This window comes from Talpa occidentalis, unplaced genomic scaffold, assembly GCF_014898055.3.
Source record: "Talpa occidentalis isolate TD23 unplaced genomic scaffold, MPIMG_talOcc4v2.1, whole genome shotgun sequence".
In the NCBI taxonomy this organism is placed as follows: domain Eukaryota; kingdom Metazoa; phylum Chordata; class Mammalia; order Eulipotyphla; family Talpidae; genus Talpa; species Talpa occidentalis.
The window spans coordinates 148,071,459-148,087,622 of NW_026555331.1; the positions used below are offsets into that span (position 1 = coordinate 148,071,459).

The 16,164-nt window shown below is 51.5% G+C and overlaps 1 long non-coding RNA gene and 2 gene segments (V, D, J or C); 2 read left to right on the forward strand and 1 right to left on the reverse strand.

The window, feature by feature from the left end:
- LOC119247944 (T-cell receptor beta chain C region-like) overlaps positions 1-16,164 on the forward strand; it is a 78,986-nt gene that overhangs the window by 26,104 nt on the left and 36,718 nt on the right.
- On the forward strand, positions 176-595 carry LOC119247954 (T cell receptor beta variable 27-like). The segment is given in 2 exon segments: positions 176-224; positions 348-595. Coding segments are annotated over 2 exon segments (297 nt in total).
- Positions 12,858-14,503, reverse strand: LOC129145366 (uncharacterized). Its single transcript, XR_008550893.1, has 3 exons — positions 14,415-14,503; positions 13,860-14,071; positions 12,858-13,074 (listed from the first exon to the last, which is right to left on the reverse strand). It is a non-coding gene; the product is annotated as an uncharacterized LOC129145366 (long non-coding RNA).

Sequence of the window (16,164 nt, forward strand, 5' to 3'; positions counted from 1 at the left end):
CAGCCTCAAAGGGGGACGGAATAGGGCAGCCCCCTCGCCTTACCCACGGCCCAGCCACGTCTGTGTCACATGTCCCTCTGCACAGGGGTGTGGCTTCTCCCTGAACACGAGGCCAAGCAGCAGCCAAGGTGGAGGCATGACAGGAATCAGCTGGGCCCTGTTGTCGGAGGCCACCATGGGTGCCCAGCTCCTGGGCCATGTGATGTTTTTCCTCCTGGGAGCAGGCGAGTCCTGGGATCCAAGGGCAGCCCTTGGCCTTGCTTCCCGGACTTGGCTCAAACCTTGCCTGTGGCATGACCATCAGATGCCCTCCTGAGCTCTCTGTGTCTCACCTTCTCCCCTGCCAGGCCACGGAGCAGCAGGAGTGACCGAGTCCCCCAGACACCGCATCATGTTGCCTGGGAGGGAGCTAGAGCTAGAGTTGGAGTGTTTTCAGAGCACAAGCCACGACGCCATGTACTGGTATCGGCAAGACCCGGGCCTGGGCCTGAAGCTGATCTACTACTCCATTAATGTTGGCTTAACTGAGAAGGGAGATGGTTCTGAGGGATACGAGGTCTCCCGAAAATACAAGAAGCGTTTCCCCCGACCCTGAAGTCAACCGCCCTGGAGCAGACCTCTCTGTACCTCTGTGCCAGCAGGGAGGACACAGCGTGGCACAGCTGGCTTCTCTCACACAAGGGCAGCCACAAGGGAGGAGCTCCCCACCCTGGGAGCAGCATCCCACCCTCAGCACCCACCAAAGTCCCTCCCCGGTGCTGGAGCCTTCCGTTCACGCCCAGTGAGCAGGACAAGCGAATGTGTTGGGACCCGTGGCGGGCGAGAGTTGCTTCACCAAAAATGAATCTTCCATTGTCAGTGTCACCACTCAACTGAGTTCTGCCATATGCTGGCACCTTCTCCTCCTCTTCGGGGGATGGTGTTTTACTAAATCTGCTTTCTCCCATTTTTTTATGCTCAGCAAACAGCCCTGCCTTCCACCCAAACGCCCAAGCCAGAGCTGGGGAGTCACCCCCGCCGTGTCTCAGACACCTCCTCGCCTCATCCATCACCGCGCCTGCGTGTTTCTAAGCAGAGTTCCTGGCAGTTTTACTAATTTTTCTAACTTCACAGGTAACCTCTATGGTCAGCAAATGTCCTCCCTCACCCAGATTCCTTAACAAGCTTCCAAGGAGTCACCCACAAACCCCTCTCTTGGGCTTAAATCCTTCAGTGTCTTGCCTTAATGGAGCTGAAGGGAGGGAGGGAGGAGGCCAGGGATGCAGGGTGGAGAGGGAGGGAGAAGGCCTCATGGAGCACCCCTTCAGTCCATCACCCGGGTCACCGTGCACAATGGGGCGCTTGCACCACCCCAAACCTAACACCTGACATTGCCCAGCTGTGGCCAACATGGCCTGTGCATTCAGGAAACCGCCTGGGCCCCCAGGGGTCCTGGGGAGCAGTCACGAGCTCCGAAGACAGGGGTGAGCCTGCCAGGTGGGCCTGGCAAAGAGACAATAGGACAGTTGGAGTTATCCTGGAAAAGAAGGCCCTGCCCACTGAAATGCAATCCTAAAACAACTCTGCATGAGGCGATGAACCGAGGACCAAGACCTGAAATTAGCGAGGCAGTGGCTGGAGAAGGAGCAGCCCTGGACAAGCACATGCTGCTGCAGGAGCGGGCGGTGGGCAGCGGCACATGCCCTGCTGGCTGGACAGGTCTTCCAGGCTCAGGAGCTGGTCCCCGAGATCACGTGTGTCTGAGGCCGAAAGAAGCTCCCACCAGTAGGTGGGGCCCAGGAATCTGGCTCGATTGCCATCAGGCAATTCTATGAAGTGTCTGGGCTGAGGAAGCCTGCAGAAATGCGGAAGAGAACTGAGGGACAGAGGACCTGACAGTACAGCCCTTGGGTGCTGTCTACTGTGCTGACGTGAGGGCGGCCTCCCTCCTGTCTCCAGGGAAGCTGCTTCCCCTAATGGGGCCAGGCTCAGGATGACAGGGCACCCCACACCGAGTGTCAACCCCTATCAGCACAGGAAGCGGCCCTGTAGGCTGTGGGCAAACTGCTGGCAGAAGTGTCTGCAGCTCAGAACTCCTGAGGCTAGGAGTCATTTTCGGTCTCTTTTTACAAGACGCCCCATCTCTGGGATGTCCTGTTTATGGGTACGAGCGATGCCAAGTGAGAAATGAATTAATTGTAACCGCACTCCTGGCTTGTGCCCGGATCTGCACATGCAGGTAAGAGCACGACCTGTGATCATGTCACGCAGTCACCTTCCTTTCTGCCCCTGAGGCCTGACAAGCTGCATCTGGACAGCATCAGCCTCACGACGCTGAGGGTAAAGGGAGGGAAACTCGAGCAGGAGCTTAGAAGGGTCTCCAGTGTGTCATGGTCAGAGGAAGATGGCAGGCGGGGTCAGGGAAGCCTCGGTCAAGGATATCTTCCGTGTGCCCATGAGCCACCTGGTCCAGGCCCACATTCTCCACGGGAACTTTTGCGATCTTTATAGATTACTGGTCCACGGGGGATGAAAAGTAGCTGTGCTCTGTGCATGAGGCCCAGGGGAGGATAGTCTACTGATGCTTTTATTTCCTCCTCTTAAAATGCTTTCAGCTCTGCAGCCATTATTACCTCAGCATCACGTGTCCTTGTCAGTGTGTGGTGCTGAATTATCTGGTTGCTTTAGAAAGAAACTTCATCATTTCTCTAGAGTCTCCCTCAAAATTTTTTTACTGATTTACCCAAATCTCTGAAATTGCATTCACTCTACCAGCTGACTGTCTTTCTACCCCAATTTCCATCTTTGAGGGTCTCATTAGTGAGGGACTGTCTATGCTTCCCTTCTCCTGGCCTGAGCATGCTGTCTCGTCTCAGTCTACAGCTGCATCACACTGCCCTGGAGGACACAGAGGGAAGTGAGTGTGACTGTCTCCCAGTCTCAGAGGGACTCCTCCCTAGCCCCACCCCTGCTCCCAGTCTCTGGCACACACCCTGCTCAGTCAGCCATTGCACAAGCCTTGTGTTCTCTTTACCTTCCTTAACTCAGCTCAAGCATAGAGATGTCTTTTTCTCCTATCTTAGCCCTTGGAAGCTCCTCCTCCTGCCTCTACCACCTGCCTCTCCCCCCTTTCTGCTGACAGTGCACTCAGGCCTCACACCTGGTGCCAGCCATGCAGCAGTCCAGCCAAGAGGTGAGGACCAAGTTTCAACCCCAGGTGGCCTCCCTCTAGAGCCTGCCCTCAACCAATTCACTGATAATGTTATTTAAAAATTGTTATGGAAAGCTAGAATTTCCACAAGGAAATATATGTATTCTATCTGTATACGTTTATGTATATATTTATAACTATCACATAAATGGGAGAGAGACAGACAGACAGACAGACAGCACATATAATGTTTCCTAATCAGAGCTGAGCCTCACTTGAGAACAGTATTCCGAGGACTGGGGGGGGCAGCAGAGCTCGGGCCTGCCTCGCTGCCAGGTCCTTCTAAAGACAGCTGTTAGGTCCACGATGTGAACTCACACATGCACACATATGGAGCACTCTCACACGTGCACACACACACAGGCAAGTACACACACGCTCAGGCATGTACACACACACACTGAAAAGCAAGGGCGCTCAGCCTGTGCTCTACACTCCCCAGCGGCTGGAGGGAGGCCTGGCTCCCGAGGTGGGTGGGACAGTGACATCACAGCCACTTGCCATGGCCTCGCTGGGGGAGACCCACTCTGGTCTTGAACCTGCCATGGTTCTCAGGCTCCTCTGCGCTGTGGCCTTTTCTTTCCTGGGAGCAGGTGAGTCCAATGGCAGCTGAACCCTGAGCTACCGCCCCAGATGCTGGGTTCGGGATTTCCCTCCTCACTTCCTGGAGACGGACTTTCACCTCCTCTGCCCTTTTCTCACAGTCCTCACCGATGCAGGCGTCACCCAGAGCCCAAGATACCTGGTCAAAAAAGTGGGAGACCCTGTCTTGTTGGAATGCTCACAGGACATGGGTCATGAAAGAATGTTCTGGTATCGACTGGACCCAGCCCTGGGGCTGCAGCTGCTCTACTACTCCCTCACTGTCACAGATACGCAGAAAGGCGATTTCCATCAGGGGTACAAGGTGTCCAGGACGGAGAAGGATAAATTCCCCCTGAATGTGAAGTCGGCCAGGCCTAGTCAGACATCTGTGTACCTCTGGGCCAGCAGTTTAGCCACAGCGGGGCACAGACACATCCTCCCTGCACAAAAAGGGCCAGGGCAGGGGAAGTGTCACCAGGTGGGGCTGAGGCTAAAGGATGCAGGTGGCAGTGAAGGTCCACATCCTGGAGAGCCCCGACACTCTCCACCCCCCCCACAACCATTCCAAGTCAGGGCCACCCCAAAGTTAATGCTTAGATGGTGTCTGCAACCCGATTCAGGAGACTCTCATGGCCCAGAGACGTCCTCCTGCATAGCCAGCCTCACAGGAAAAGCCCTATTCTACCCTCCTGTGTCAGCTTCCTTGCCTTCTTTGCCCCAGCCCCTTACACTTGCTCCTTGGCTGTTTCTTGGCTGACTTTTCATTAGAGGGCCCTCACACACCCTAATTAACTATATAATGAAAAGGAATGGAATATACTACAGGTCATATATATATATCATATCAGAAGATAGCAGCATGATAGGATCCTGCACTTAGATGGAATTTTTGGGAACTCCGGGGAGAACGTGCCAGTTCTGTCTGGACCCCAGAAAGCTCAGAGGAGTGTCCATTTGAACTTCACCTTGACTGTGGGGCCATTCTGGACAAAGAGAACAAGTTCTGCAAAGATTATTCACACCTGGAGGGAAATAATGACGAGAAGGAAGACCATCAACTACTAAGAATTAAATTCAACAGGAGAAATTGGACAGAATGGAGTTTTTGAACAAGCTAAGTGTCTGGTTTCATGAACATAAGTATGAAAATTCCTTGTAGGCTGTTGCTCAGGCTGATCTGAAGTAACAGCTGATGTCAGGAGCAGGCAGGTGATTGTTTAGTCCAAAGTTTCAGTGGTCGTCCATGTCCTTGGTTCCTCACAAAGGTCATAACTTCAAATAACTTGTGATCTTGTTACCATTAGACATTCCCACTTGGAATAGAGGGAATTGAATTGTCTGTGGGAAAATACCAAGGAAATTAGAAGGTGGCAGTATACACAGCCAGGCAATTGGGATGCAATAGGAATAAGTACATTCCGCAGAATTCAACATATAAAGGAATTAACTATGAGGCCAGAAAGTGCTACTCAAAATATGGATTTAGAGAACAGACATAACATGTTTGGAAATAAAGATTATAGATTCTGGTTCTTTACGGAGAATGAACACTAGTAAATAAACAAGCTAAAACACACCAGAAATATCGAAAAGGTAAAATACTCTGCAGAGCAGTGACAGGTCTCAGAATCATAAAAACAACAGGGATCTGTATTATGTGAAAAGGGAATTAAGCAATGAATCATCAAAAGCAATGCTCAGCCCTGAGTGAGAAACTGGTGTTCAAATGAATGATACAGGAAAACCTCAGATAATTGCAAATCTCTGGATGAATTCTGGGTCAGAGATAAATGAAAGTACATTACCAACAGGGGGAGACGTTCATGGTTAAGTGCAAAGGGTTATTTGACAACTTTTACAGGGTGATAGACTTTTTATCAAAAAGAATGTGTCCAGGTGCTGACACACATATAAGCATGTGATCCATCCTCATGTCTGTCTCTTACCTACTAAGCCTCTATCTACACATGTACATGAAGTAAGAGAGAGACAGGACAGAGATCTGCACAAAGTACCACTGAGGTATTAGCAGACAGTGGTGACGTGTGTTATTTATCTTTCTTTTCTAACATTCTAAAATCTACATGAATAGATTTTCTTGGTAAAAATAGGTGTGAAATGTTCTTCAATGAAAATTGAAAATTGGATGTTTTCAATGAATAAAATAGAAACCAGTCACATTTCCACAGCAGGGAACAGTGCTCCCTTCTGACAGGAGGGCGGGGTGTGCTCAGGAATGTGAAGGCACCAGGAGGCTGAGTCTGCAAAGCCACCACAGGAGAAGGACGCTGAGGGGGCAGGCAAACACCCCCCTTCTTGCCTTGGTTGCTGCCATGAACAGGCTCCTCTGCTGTTTAGCCCTCTGTCTCTTGGGAGCTGGTGAGTCCTAAATAAAGAGAAAAATTCTATCCTGGCTTCTCCTGTCTCCATCCCAGGTCCTTCCCTGCACAAGGTCCCTCCTGGCTCTGTCCACAGCTTCTGTTTCCTTTCTTCACAGATTCTCTTGATGTCCAAGTCACCCAGACCCCAGGACATCTGGTCAAAGGCAGAGGCCAGAAGGCTGAGATGAGCTGTACTCATCCACAAGGACATCGTTACGTTTACTGGTATCAACAGATCCCGGGAAAGGAGCTTACATTTATGGTTTACTTACAGGATGGTGAACCTGAGGAAGAAACTGAGTTGTACAAGACGCGAAACTTCTCAGCTAAATGTCCCCAGAAACAACACTGTAGCCTGGAAATCCCATCCTCCGAACCAGCAGACTCAGCGCTGTATTTCTGCGCCAGCAGTCAGTGCACGGTAGTGAAATGTCAGCTCCTGTGTGCACAAAATGAAGGCCCCAGCTCAGGAAGCAGGTGTCACGTTCGGCAGGAAGGAAGCAAAGAATTGCTTAAGCCACTGTGGGGTTAGGACAAGAGAAGGAGCGATGGACAGACAGTTCTGGAATGGCCGCCTCCCAACTCACGGCTGTCTTTGCTTCTTTTTTTTTTAACATTTATCATTTTTTACATGTTTTTAGACAATATTTGCTTCCCCCACCACCTCAGATTGAGTCCCCTAGAATTTTCGTTTCTTCCTCGGCCGGCTTCATGTCTTCTCTCTGTTTTCTACCTCTCTCTTTTTCTTCTTTCTCATGGCGAGGATGAGCTAGAACGTAGGGTCAAACAACTACTGGCACCTTCTACCAAATGGGAGAAGACCAGCCCTGCTCTTTAAGCACGGGTAAAATGCCCGGGGAAGAGCACCACGACCGGCACAGTGGTGTAGTCCTCTAGAGGGCACAACACACCCCTTCACACAGCATCGCCTCACACAGCATCACCTTCTCATGATGATAAAAGACGAGGGATAGAGGGACTCCTCAGAACTGAAATGGCCTTTCACAACCCTTCAGTAGACAGAGAGAGCAGAGGATGAGGAAGACAGATGAGCCCAACCCGTGTGGGGAAGCAGCCGCTAGCAACCCCCACCACGTCTGATCTGCTCACCAGGAATGAGCCCCCGTCCAGGTTTTGGAACTGGACACACACCCAAAACCCACAACCCGGATTGGACTGAGTTATTTTTTACCCAAACGTGCTTGAAAAGGTCAGTGTTCAAAAAATGTGTCCATGAATAGACCAAGAGAGGAATATACTTGGAATTATTTTTGTGGCAGAGTAGAAATGAGCACATGTGAAGGATAAAAGTGCAATGTTGATGATAGTTTAAGTTTCACGCTATACTTTCCTGAGGGATAAGGAAATGCACCAATTTTCAGCATAAAGCTGACCTTGGCCAACTCTCCCAAGCACATACGAAGAAGACAGACCAGATGGGCACTGGAAGAAGCAGCCTCAAAGGGGAACGGAACAGGGCAGCCCCCTCGCCTTACCCACGGCCCAGGCACGTCTGTGTCACACGTCCCTCTGCACAGGGGTGTGGCTTCTCCCTGAATATGGGGCCAAGCAGCAGCCAAGGTGGAGGCATGACAGGAATCAGCTGGGCCCTGTTGTCAGAGGCCAACATGGGTGCCCGGATCCTGGGCTGTGTGATGCTTTTTCTCCTGGGGGCAGGTGAGTCCCATGACCCAAGGGCAGCCCTTGGCCTTGCTTGCCGGTCTTGGCTCAAACCCTTCCCTGCGGCACGACCATCAGATGCCCTCCTGAGCTCTCTGTGACTCACCTTCTCCCCTCCAGGCCATGGAGCAGCAGAAGTGACCCAGTGCCCCAGATACCACATCATGTTACCCGGGAGGGAGCTGGAGTTGGAGTGTTCTCAGAGCACAAGCCGCTACGCCATGTACTGGTATCGGCAAGACCAGGGTCTGGGCCTGAAGCTGATCTACTACTCCATTAATATTAACATAACTGAGAAGGGAGATGGTTCTGAGGGATACGAGGTCCCCCGAAAAACAAGGAGAGTTTCCCCCTGACCCTGAAGTCAACCGCCCTGGAGCAGACCTCTCTGTACCTCTGTGCCAGCAGGGAGGACACAGCGTGGCACAGCTGGCTTCTCTCACACAAGGGCAGCCACAAGGGAGGAGCTCCCCACCCCGGGAGCAGCATCCCACCCTCAGCACCCACCAAAGTCCCTCCCCGGTGCTGAGCCTTCCGTTCACGCCCAGTGAGCAGGACAAGCGACTGTGTTGGGGCCCGTAGTGGGAGAGAGTTGCTTCACCCAAACTGAATCTCCCGTGTCAGTGCCATCACTGAGTGGAGTTCTGCCCTATGCCAGCGCCTTCTTCTCCCTTGGAGGACGGTGTTTTAGGAAATCTGCTTTCTCCCATTTTCTTCAGCTCAGCTAACAGCCCTGCCATCCACCCAAAGGCCCAAGCCAGAGCTGGGGAGTCACCCCCGCCGTGTCTCGGACACCTCCTCGCCTCATCCATCACCGCGCCTGCGTGTTTCTAAGCAGAGTTCCTGGTTGTTTTACTAATTTTTCTAACTTCACAGATAACCTCTATGGTCAGCAAATGTCTCTCTTTCCCAGATTCCTTTACCAGCTTCCAAGGAGTGACCCACAATCCCCTCTCTTGGGCTTAAACCCTTCAGTGTCTTTCCTTAAGGGAGCTGAAGGGAGGGAAGGGAGGAGGCCAGGGATGAAAGGGCAAGGGGGAGGGAGAAGGACTCATGGAGCTTTACCAAGCACAATGGGGCCCTTCCACCAACCCAAACCTAACACCGTGACAACATTGCCCAGCTGGATGTGGCCAAGGTGGGCTGTGCATTCAGTAAACAGCCTGGGCCCCCGGGGGTCCTGGGAAGCTGTCAGGAGCTCAGAGGACAGGGGTGAGCCTGCCAGGTGGGCCTGGCAGAGGAGACAATGGGACAGTTGGAGTTATCCTGGAAAAGAAGGCCCTGCCCACTGAAATGCAATCCTAAAACAACTCTGCACGAGGCGATGAACCCAGGACCTAGACCTGAAATTAGTGAGGCAGTGGCTGGAGAAGGAGCAGCCCTGGACAAGCACATGCTGCTGCACGAGCGGGCGGTGGGCAGCGGGACATGCCCTGCTGGGCTGGACAGGTCTTTGGTGTTCTGGAGCTGGTCCCCGAGTCCATGTGTGTCTGAGGCCGGAAGAAGCTCCCTCCAGTAGTTGAGGCCCCGGGAATCTGGCTCGATTGCCATCAGGCAAGTCTATGAAGGGTCTGGGCTGAGGAAACCTGCTGACATGGCAGAAGGGAACTAAGGGACAGAGGACCTGACACCACAGCCCTGGGTGCTGTCCACTGTGCTGACGTGGGGGCGGCCTCCTGTCTCCAGGGAAGCTGCTTCCCCGAATGGGGCAGGGCTCAGGACCACAGGGCACTGCGCGCCCAGTGCCAACCCCTTCTGCGCAGAGAGGAAGCGGCCCTGTATGCTGTGGGCAAACTGCTGGCTGAAGTGTCTGCAGTGGGAGATGCCTGAGGTCGGGAGTCATTTTCAGTCTCTTTTTACAAGACAACCCATCTCCTGGACGTCCTATTTGTGGGTACGAGCGATGCCAAGGGAGAAATGAATTAATTGTAGCCGCACTCCTGGCTCGCGCCCGGATCTGCACATGCAGGTAAGAGCATGACCTGTGATCATGTCACCCAGTCACCTTCCTTCTGGCCCTGAGTCCTGACAAGCTGCATCTGGACAGCATCAGCCTCACGACGCTGAGGATATAGGGAGGGAAACTCGAGCAGGAGCTTAGAAGGGTCTCCAGTGTGTCATGGTCAGAGGAAGACGGCAGGCGGGGTCAGGGAAGCCTCGGTCAAGGATGTCTTCCCTGAGCCCATGAGCCACCTGGTCCAGGCCCACGTTCTCCACGGGCCCTTTTGGGATCTTTCTGGTTAACTGGTCCACGCGGGATGAAAAGTCGCTGTGCTCTGCGCATGCGGCCCAGGGGAGGATAGTCTACTGATGCTTTTATTTCCTCCTCTTACACAGCTTCCAGCTCTGGGCCTCCCCAGTGGCGCAGCGGTTGAGCACTGGGTTGTGAAGCTCCCTGCGGCCTCTGCGGCGCCGGTTCAATCCCCAGCTGCTCCCCAGCCACCGGAGGAGGGTCCCACATGGCGCGCAGACCTCTCCTGCCGCCCGCTGCTCCCCTCAGCAGTGTCCTTCGGTCCTTCTGCCTGCTCTGCTCCCCGCTCTGGCTCTGGTGAATTCTCTCACCCTCCCGCGCTTCTGACTGTACCCAGTGCATGTATAAACAAACAAACAAATAAATAAATAAAATACGTGCCTCTTTAAAAAATAAATAAATAAAATAAAAAAAATAAACTGCTTCCAGCTCTGCAGCCATTATTACCTCAGCATCACGCGGCCTTGTCAGTGTGTGGTGCTGAATTATCTGGTTGCTTTAGAAAGAACATTCATCATTTCTCTAGTGTCTCCCTCAAAAACTTTTTGCTGATTTACCCAAATCTCCGAATTTGCATTCACTCTACCAGCTGACTGTCTTTCTACCCCAGTTTCCATCTTTGAGGGTCTCATTAGTGAGGGGCAGTCTATGCTTCCCTTCTCCTGGCCTGAGCGTGCTGTCTCCTCTCAGTCTACAGCTGCATCACACTGCCCTGGAGGACACAGAAGGGAAGTGAATGCATTGACTGCCAGTCTCAGAAAGACTCTGCCCTAGCCCCACCCCTGCCCCCTAGCCTAAACCCTCTTCCCAATCTCCGGCACACACCCTGCTCTGCCCACCCTCTGCACAGCCCTTGTGTTCTCTTTACCTTCCTTAATTCAGTTCAAGCACAGAGATGTCTTTTTCTCCTAACTTAGCCCAGCTCAAGCTCCTCCTCATGCCTCTCCCTCCTCACCCTCCCCCCTGTCTGCTGACAGTGCACCCTGTTCTCACACTGGAGCCAGCCATGCCTGCATCTCAGCCAATAGGTGAGGACCAAGTTTCAACACCAGGTGGCCACCTCTACAGCCTGCCTCAACCAATTCATTGATAATGTCATTTAAAAACTGTTATGGAAAGCTAGAATTTCCATGAAGGAAATACATATATTCTATCTCTATACATTTACATATATTTATAACTATCACATGAATAGGAGAGAGACAGACAGACAGACAACTCACATAATGTTTCCTAATCAGAGCTGAGCGTCACTTGAGAACAGTATTCCCAGGATTGGGGGCGGCATCTGAGTGCGGGCCTGTCTGGCTACCAGGTCCTTCTAAAGACAGATGTTAGGTCTGGGATGTTAACTCACACATGCACACACATGGAGTACTCACACACACGCACACACGCACAGGCACGTGCACACACGCACAGGCATGTAAACACACACAGAGGCATGTATGCTCATGTACACCCACACACTGAAAAGCAAGGGCACTCAGCCTGTGCTCGACACTTCCCAGCAGCTGGAGGGAGGCGGCTCCCAAGTTGGCGGGACAGTGACATCACAGCCACCTGCTGCGGCCTCGCTGGTGGAAGACCCACTCTGGTCTTGAACTGGCCATGGTTCTCAGGATCCTCTGCGGTGTGGCCTTTTCTTTCCTGGGAGCAGGTGAGTCCCTGCTGAACCCGTGAGCTACCACCCCAGATCCTGGGTATGAGATTTCCCTCCTCAGGCTTCCTGGAGATGGTCTTTCAACTCCTCTGCCCTTTACTCACAGTCCTCACCTATGCAGGCGTCACCCAGAGCCCAAGATACCTGGTCAAAAAAGAGGAAGACCCTGTCTTGTTGGAATGCTTACAGGACATGGGCCATGATAACATGTTCTGGTATCGACAGGACCCAGCCCTGGGGCTGCAACTGCTCTACTACTCCATCAATGTCAAGGATACGCAGAAAGGCGATTTCCCTGATGGGTACAGCGTGTCCAGGAAGGAGAAGGAACGATTCCCCTTGAATGTGACATCCGCCAGGCCCAATCAGACATCTGTGTACCTCTGTGCCAGCAGTTAAGCCACAGCAGGGCACAGACACCTCCTCCCTAAACAAAAAGGGCCAGGGCAGGGGAGGTGCCACCAGCTGGGGCTGAGGCTACAGGATGCAGGTGACCCTAAAGAGCCACATCCTGGAGAGCCCTGACCCTCCTCATCCCCCCACACCCCTTCCAAGTCAGGGCCACCCCAAAGTTAATGCCCAGGTGGTGTCTGCATCCCGATTCAGGAGTCTCTTGTGGCCCAGAGACGTCCTCCTGCGTAGCCAGCTTCACAAAAAAACCCTATTCTACCCTCCTGTGCCAGCTTCCTTGACTTCTTTGCCCCAGGCCCTTATACTTGCTCTTTGGCTGGTTCTTGACTGATGTTTCACTAGAGGCCATTCACATACCCTACTTATCTGTAGGATGAAATGGAATGTAATAAACTACAGTGTCATGTATCATGTACAGCATACCAGAAGATAGCAGCATGATAGGATCCTGCACTTAGATGTAATTTGGGAACTCTGCAGAGAACATGCCATTCTGTCTGTATCCAGAAAGCTCAAAGGAGATTCGATTTGAACTTCACCTTGATTGTGGGTGGGACATTTGGACAAAGAGAACAAGTTCTGCAAAGATTGTTCACACCTAAGGGGAATTAATGAAGAGAAGGAAGACCATCAACTGCTCAGAATTGAATCGAACTGAAGAAATTGGACAGAATGGAGTTTATGAACAAGCTGAGTGTCTTGTTTAATGAACATAAGTATGAAAATTCCTTGTAGGCTGTTGCTCAGGCTGATCTGAAGTAACAGCTGATGTCATCAGCAGGCAGGTGATTGGTTAGTCCAAAGTTTCAGTGGTTGTCCATGTCCTTGGTTCCTCACAAAGGTCATCACATTAAATAATGTGTGATCTCATTATCATTAGTCATTCCTGCTTGAATAGAGGAAGCTGAATTGTCTGTGGGAAAACCACATGGAAATTAGAAAAGGTGTCAGTATACACAGCCAGGCAATTGGGATGCAATAGAAATATTTACATTCTGCAGAACTCAGCCTATAAAGGAATTAACTATGAGGCCAGAAAACGCTACTCAAAATATAGATTTAGAGAACAGAGATAACATGTTTGGAAAATAAGATTATGTTATTCTGGTTCTTTACGGAGAATAAACACTAATAAATAAACAAGCTAAAACACACCAGAAATATTGAAAAGGTAAAATACTCTGCAAAGCAGTGGCAGGTCTCAGAATCATAAAAACAACAGGGATCTGTATTATGTGAAAAGGGAATTAAGCAATTAATCATCAAAAGCAATGCTCAGCCCTGAGTGAGAAACTGGTGTTCAAATTAATGATACAGGAAAACCTCAGATAATTGCAAATCTCTGGATGAATTCTGGGTCAGAGATATATGAAAGGGCATTACCAACAGGGGGAGACGTTCATGTGCTGACACACATATAAGCAGGTGTATCCATCCTCTTGTCTGTCTCTTACCTACTATGCATCTATCTACACATGTACATAAGTAAGAGAGAGACAGGACAGAGATCTGGACAATGTACCACTGAGGTATTGCAGCAAGCATCGCAGACAGTGGTGACGTGTGTTCTTTATCTTTCTTTTCTAACATTCTAAAATCTACATGAATAATTTCTCTTGGTAAAAATAGGTGTGATATGTCTTTCAATGAAAATTGAAAATTGGATCATTTTCAATGAATAAAATAGAAACCAGTCACATTTCCACAGCAGGGAAGGGCGCTCCCTTCTGACAGGAGGGCGGGGTTGTGCTCAGGAACATGAAGGCACCAGGAGGCTGAGTCTGCAAAGCCACCACAGGAGAAGGACGCTGAGGGGGCAGGCAAACACCCCCCTTTCTCGCCTTGGTTGCTGCCATGAACACGAGGCTCCTCTGCTGTTTAGCCCTCTGTCTCCTGGGAGCTGGTGAGTCCTAAATAAAAAGAAAAATTCAGTCGTGGCTTTGCCTGTCTCCAGCCCCAGGTCCTTCCCTGCACAAGGTCCCTCCTGGCTCTGTCCACAGCTTCTGTTTCCTTTCTTCACAGACTCTCTTGATGTCCAAGTCACCCAGACCCCAGGACATCTGGTCAAAGGCAGAGGCCAGAAGGCTGAGATGAACTGTAGTCCTGCAAAAGGACATCCTTATGTTTACTGGTATCAACAGATCCTGGGAAAGGAGCTTACATATTTGGTTTATTTTGATGAGGATAAAATTAGGGATGAAACTGATTTGTTCAAGACGCGGAACTTCTCAGCTAAATGTCCCGAGAACTCACCCTGCAGCCTGCAAATCCCATCCTCCGAAACGGCAGACTCAGCGCTGTATTTCTGCGCCAGCAGTCAGTACACGGTAGTGAAATGTCAGCTCCTGTGTGCACAAAATGAAGGCCCCAGCTCAGGAAGCAGGTGTCACGTTTGGCAGGAAGGAAGCAAAGAAATGCTTCAGCCACTGTGGGATTAGGACCAGATAAGGAGCGACGGAAAGACAGTTCTGGAACGGCCGCCTCCCAACTCACGGCTGTCTTTGCTTCTTCTGCAGGCTTCATGTCTTCTCTCTGTTTTCGGCCTTTCTCTTTTTCTCCTTTTCTCATGGCGAGGATGAGCTAGTCCTCGTGGTCACAGACCTACTGGCACTTTCTACCATGGGTGAAGACCAGCCCTGCTCTTTTAAGCCAGGGTTTAAAATGCCAGGGGAAGAGCACTAAGAGTGCCACCGTGGTGTAGTCCTCCACAACACAACCCTCACACAGCATCGCCTCACACAGCGTCGCCTTCACATAATGATAAAAGACGAGGGATAGAGGGACTCCTCAGAACTGAAATGGCCTTTCACAACCCTTTAGTGGACAGAGAGAGCAGAGGATGAGGAAGACAGATGAGCCCAACCCGTGTGGGAAGCAGCCGCTAGCAACCCCACCACGTCTGATCTGCTCACCAGGAATGAGCCCCAGTCCAGGCTTTTGAACTGGACACACACCCAAAACCACAACATGGATTGTACTGAGTTATTTTTTACCCACAGGTGCTTGAAAAGGTCAGTGTTCAAAAAATATGTCTGTGAATAGACCAAGACAGGAATATACTAGGAATTATTTTTGTGGCAGAGTAGAAATGAGCACATCTGTGATACAAACATGTGATGTTGATGATAGATTAAGTTTCACCCTGTACTTTCCTGAGGGATAAGGAAATGCACCAATTTTCAGCATAAAGCTGACCTTGGCCAACTCTCCCAAACACATACGAATAAGACAAACCAGATGGGCACTGGAAGAAGCAGTTCAAAGGGGAACGAGAACAGGGCAGCCCCCTCGCCTTACCCACGGCCCAGCCACGTCTGTGTCACACATCCCTCTGCACAGGGGTGTGGCTTCTCCCTGAACACGAGGCCAAGCAGCAGCCAAGGTGGAGGCATGACAGGAATCAGCTGGGCCCTGTTGTCGGAGGCCACCATGGGTGCCCGGCTCCTGGGCATGAAATGCTTTTCCTCCTGGGGGCAGGTGAGGCTCAGGACCCAAGGGCAGCCCTTGGCCTTGCTTGCCGGTCTTGGCTCAAACCCTTCCCTGCGGCACGACCATCAGATGCCCTCCTGAGCTCTCTGTGACTCACCTTCTCCCCTCCAGGCCATGGAGCAGCAGAAGTGACCCAGTACCCCAGATACCACATAACGTTGCCGGGAGGGAGCAGGTGTTGGAGTGTTCTCAGAGCACAAGCCACGACGCCATGTACTGGTATCGGCAAGACCCGGGGCTGGGCCTGAAGCTGATCTACTACTCCCGTAATGTTGACATAACTGAGAAGGGAGATGGTTCTGAGGGATACGAGGTCTCCCAAATATACAAGAAGAGTTTCCCCCTGACCCTGAAGTCAACCGCCCTGGAGCAGACCTCTCTGTACCTCTGTGCCAGCAGGGAGACACAGCGTGGCACAGCTGGCTTCTCTCACACAAAAGGCAGCCACAAGGGAGGAGCTCCCCACCCCGGGAGCAGCATCCACCCTCAGCACCCACCAAAGTCCCTCCCCGGT